The sequence below is a fragment of the Ciconia boyciana genome, chromosome 9 (assembly GCF_034638445.1).
Source record: "Ciconia boyciana chromosome 9, ASM3463844v1, whole genome shotgun sequence".
NCBI classification, from domain to species: Eukaryota; Metazoa; Chordata; class Aves; order Ciconiiformes; family Ciconiidae; genus Ciconia; species Ciconia boyciana.
In genome coordinates, this window is record NC_132942.1 from 10,865,052 (window position 1) to 10,869,865 (window position 4,814).

General features: G+C 48.0%; 1 protein-coding gene across 1 annotated transcript; it reads left to right on the top strand.

The window, feature by feature from the left end:
- Positions 1-1,429: 1,429 nt before the first annotated feature.
- Positions 1,430-3,634, top strand: DRD1 (dopamine receptor D1). Its single transcript, XM_072872797.1, has 2 exons — positions 1,430-1,535; positions 2,265-3,634. Exons 1-2 carry the CDS (start codon positions 1,430-1,432, stop codon positions 3,632-3,634), a joined length of 1,476 nt encoding a protein of 491 aa, XP_072728898.1.
- The last annotated feature ends 1,180 nt before the right edge of the window (positions 3,635-4,814 follow it).

A 4,814-nucleotide genomic window follows, 5' to 3' on the forward strand; every position in this document is an offset into this window, starting at 1 on the left:
GGCGCGGGGCCGCGGCCGCCCAGGAGAGGGAGCCCGGCGGCCGCGGCTGCGCCAGGAGCCGCGGGGGCGCGGGGCTGCGCCAGGCGGCGGAGAGGCGGCGCGGAGCGGTGCGCTGCCCCGGCTGCAGCCCGCCGCCAGCCCCGGCCCTCCCCGCGCCGGTGAGTACCGCCGCCGCCGCGCTTGCCGCCCCTTCCCCGCTGTGCCGGGACGGGGTCCCGGCCGGCCCCCCCCCCTCCTTCCCGAGCGTGCCCTGGGGTAACGCTGCCCCCCTGGGGGCTGGGGAAGCCGCGGGTGCCTCGGCCTGCAGCCCGCCTCCCGCGCATCGCCCAGCCCGAAGTTAGGTGCCGGTACTTACTTTCCGCATCAATAATCAATCAGAACTCAGCTGGCTCGCAGCGCCGAGGCATCACGCAGCACCCCAGGCGTCCCGGAGCTCAGGACGGGGCAAAGTAATCCCGCTTGCGCTAAACTCCAGGACAGCCGCTCCGGGAGCCCCGCTTTGCCTCTCGCCCTGGCTGCCTGGCTGGCCGGGACGTTATTCCCCAGGAAGGCAGGAAAACCGGGGAGAGGCTGCCCAGAAGAAGCTGCGCCCGACCGAAGATGTTAGAGGAGGCGAAGGGGGGTTGCTTTTTGCCCGCTGCGTGCCTCCATGCCTGTCTTTCCCTTGTCTTAATCCTTTAGGAAGGAGACGCCAGGCAGACAGACCTTTCCTGGAGGGGCGATGCTGCCGAGCCCTGCCCCGGGCAGAAGGAAGCCTTTGCCGCCGGGACCCCCCGGCACCAGAGATGCGCGGCCCGGGGCAGGCTGCGGGAGAGCGTGAGGAGCTGCCTCCGCCTGCGCTTTGCTGAGAGGGGAAAAAGCATGGTAAAAGCTGGACCCGATCCCTGGAGCGCAGCCCCGCTGAGCAGGAGGTGGGATTATTCCGGGGTAGTTATGGAGAGCTATAACCTGGCAGCGGAGCGTTAAAGCGACTTGGCCCCGCTGGAAGAGGAACCCGCTGCGGGCACCGCCGGCGTCGCACCCCGCGCCGTGGCCGAGGGGAGGTCACTCAGGTCCTTCTCCTCTCGCCCTTCTTTCTCCTTCCAGTGAATGACAGAAGAAAGAACTGGTACTCGGCTTTTGCTAGCGTTGGGAATACCGTGCCTTTTGCCTGGGATGATTTGCCCTGATGTGCCGCTTCGACGGGATGTACAAAGTGCGACTGGGACTGATCCGGCCAACAAAGTTTGCAGAGTGATCGGCAGGGACTGTGGGATGGAGGTAGCTGGGCACACGCCGGCGAGGTCCGTCACGCACGGTCCGACAGCACAGACCTGCTGCTCCCTTGAAAACTAACTCTTGATGGTTGCACTCTGCCGGCTCCTGTTTTTACTTCTCCCCTGCCAATGTGCACTTTCAGGGAAAAAAACACACACACACACCTGATGCAATGCAGTGTTTCTGTGTTGGTTTTGTATATAAGATTTGCTATGCAATTCCAAAACTAAAAGAGGAGGAGAGCCGGCCCTGCATCCCAGAGCAAACAGAGAAGCAGAGGTGAAAGGTAGGAGCCAGCATTTCTCGTTTAAATAAAACTAATTAACCTGAGCTACTTCTTACTGAAAACCTTTAAAACGCACCTACTGTATGTTTATTTTCTTTGTCTCGGAAGTGTAAAACTTAAACAGTTGGAAACAAAGTGAAGAATTGCTCTCTGATGCTGCCCAGAAACAGAGGACTGATGCATTTTGTAACAGGAGTGTACCGAGGAGGAAGGATGGAGTGTTTCATCAGCAAGACATTTAGGAAACTGAACTAGAGAAAAAGCACCTCATATAGTACGCTTCAGTAAATATGAAGGGCTAGTGCAATGGACGCTGGAAACACTCGATCAATAGCCTATTTAAGTGGGAATATATGCAAGCATGGAAAAGTGATTGCTTTCCTGTCTGTGGGGTATATTTGCAGAGGAGAGCAGCAGAACATTTGCAGGTGAGCTGCCTGAATTAGGCTGCTTCATGCTGGGGTGGTGCAGTGTGTTTCTGAAGGGATTGCTTAAAAAACCAGTCTGTAGGGTGGACTGTATTTGTGCATTTTCAGTTCCTGCTCATAGAGCTTTCAGTGTTCAGGGAGATTCAAAGTGGATGAAGTCCATCCGGGAGCGAAGGGACCGTAAGAAAGGACCTTTGGTCTCTTTGGTGATGAGTAATTAATGGACATCTGATGTCTCTGATCCCTGCAAGGAAAGGAGCTGATGTTGTCATGAAAATCATGATATGATTTTCCCTCAGGAGAAACTATGACTTGGAACGACACCACTATGGACGGGGAAGGGTTGCTGGTGGAAAGGGACTCTTCCTTTCGGATCCTCACGGGCTGCTTCCTCTCGCTGCTGATCCTCTCCACGCTGCTGGGAAACACACTGGTCTGTGCAGCTGTCATTAGGTTTCGCCACCTCAGGTCCAAGGTGACCAACTTCTTCGTCATCTCCTTGGCCGTGTCCGATCTCCTAGTGGCAGTTTTGGTCATGCCATGGAAAGCTGTGGCTGAGATCGCCGGTTTCTGGCCTTTTGGTTCATTTTGCAACATCTGGGTGGCCTTTGATATTATGTGCTCAACAGCCTCCATCTTAAATCTCTGTGTCATTAGTGTGGACAGATACTGGGCCATCTCCAGCCCATTTAGGTACGAGAGGAAAATGACGCCCAAGGCAGCCTTCATCATGATCAGCGTGGCGTGGACTTTGTCTGTGTTGATTTCCTTCATCCCTGTGCAGCTGAATTGGCACAAGGCTACAACCACAAGCTTTTTGGACCTAAATGCCAGTTTACAAGGTATAAGCATGGACAACTGTGATTCTAGCCTAAACAGGATGTATGCCATCTCCTCTTCTCTAATTAGCTTCTATATACCTGTGGCCATCATGATAGTAACTTACACGAGGATATACCGGATTGCTCAGAAGCAAATACGACGCATCTCAGCTTTGGAGAGAGCAGCAGTGCATGCCAAGAACTGCCAGAACACGAGCGGCAACAGAAGCAGTATGGACTGCCAGCAACCAGAGAGCAACTTCAAAATGTCCTTCAAGAGGGAAACGAAGGTTTTAAAGACTTTGTCGGTGATCATGGGGGTGTTTGTGTGCTGCTGGTTGCCATTTTTCGTATTGAACTGCATGATTCCCTTCTGCGAGCCTACCCAACCGTCCAAGGGAGCAGAAGCTTTCTGCATTAATTCCACCACTTTTGATGTTTTTGTTTGGTTTGGATGGGCTAATTCTTCCCTCAACCCCATCATTTATGCCTTCAATGCTGATTTCCGCAAGGCATTTTCAACCCTGCTAGGATGCTACAGGCTCTGCCCTATGTCCAGCAATGCTATAGAGACTGTTAGTATTAACAATAATGGAGCAGTTGTTTTTTCGAGCCAACATGAGCCCAAAGGGTCCAGCCCCAAAGAGTCTAATCTGGTTTATCTGATTCCACATGCAATTATCTGTCCGGAAGAAGAACCTCTCAAAAAGGAAGAAGAGGGTGAACTATCTAAGACCTTGGAGAAAATGTCTCCAGCACTGTCGGGTATCTTGGATTATGAAGCTGATGTTTCTTTGGAAAAGATCAATCCCATTACACAAAATGGGCAGCATAAAACCTGAACAGTCAGGTTTACCCAGCAAGACCTAATAGTGTATATTGTAATAATCTTTTAAAGAAAAAAGATATACAAGATTTTTTAGTAAGAAACTAAGCTCTAGGGAGAAATACACATTTACACCAAGCCCAGAATTAATTTTCCTGGCATTCAAAGCAAATTTAACATTTAAAATAATAAACAGAAAAAGATACTGAAAATTGGCTAAAAAAAAGATATTAAACTATGCTGTTCACACTGAGGAAAATATACAAATTTAAATACAGTGCAATGAGACAATATTGCTTCTTCTCCACACAGAGAAACCAATTTCTAGCTTAAAATGAGGCAAAAGATAAATGTTAAGTATTTAAACATTAATGTTTACTAGAAGTTAAAAGATTGCTGTGTCTTGTGATAGTGGGTGTTAACAGGTCCTAATTAAAGACTGATGGATTGTAAAGGTAGGTAGATGCCTTCTGAAAATTATTTCTGACAAATAATTGAGCCTTATAATGAGAATGGTTATTTTTAAAGCTTTGGGAGGTAATATGTTGATACTGGTTTTATTTATTTATTGTTTTAAATTGATATTTTTCATATGTTATAACAGATCTAGCTTTATTTATGTTATTTAAGATGTCTAAATAATGGGATATTTTTGGAGTGTCATAACTGCATTTTGACCAGTCAACCAGTCAGCACTTTATTACAAGCTCTGATAGTCTGGAGAGCCGGTGAGGGGAACGAAGGAATGTTAAGAAGCTCAGCGAGAAATGAAAGAATCAACAAAACGGATGCTGTGTGGAGTTTGTTTGCTTGTGGGCTTTTTTTTGCTTTAAGTGGGGTTTCTTTCAAAAGATAGGGCCAGCGTTGACTGAGTTGTGAATTCTCTTCCCGTATAGAAATAAAAGAAATTGCTGCTATTTATTTTTAAAAGAGTTTCATGTTACAAAGACTTTGCTAGAATGTCAAGTTTGTGGATCTGTAAATACCTTAAATATGACTACAACCTTAAGAAGAATCCAATTTGAGAAGAAAAGCTTCTTAGATAACAATTCTTAGTATATAATGTTTTGTATTTATGTAAGATAAACAGCTTTCTCAGACTTTTCTTATTTCAAGTCTTGGATATCTTTTCTGAACAAACACAATTGGTTATAATGGTAGTAAACATGCCAAACCTCATTATCATCTGTATTATT

Excerpts from the sequence above, each read along its gene's own strand:
- DRD1 (XM_072872797.1), top strand. The coding sequence starts at position 1,430 with ATGCAGTGTTTCTGTGTTGGTTTTGTATATAAGATTTGCTATGCAATT. Across the intron at positions 1,536-2,264 it reads AGAGCAAACAGAGAAGCAGA|CCTCAGGAGAAACTATGACT; the intron begins GGTGAAAGGTAG and ends GATATGATTTTC.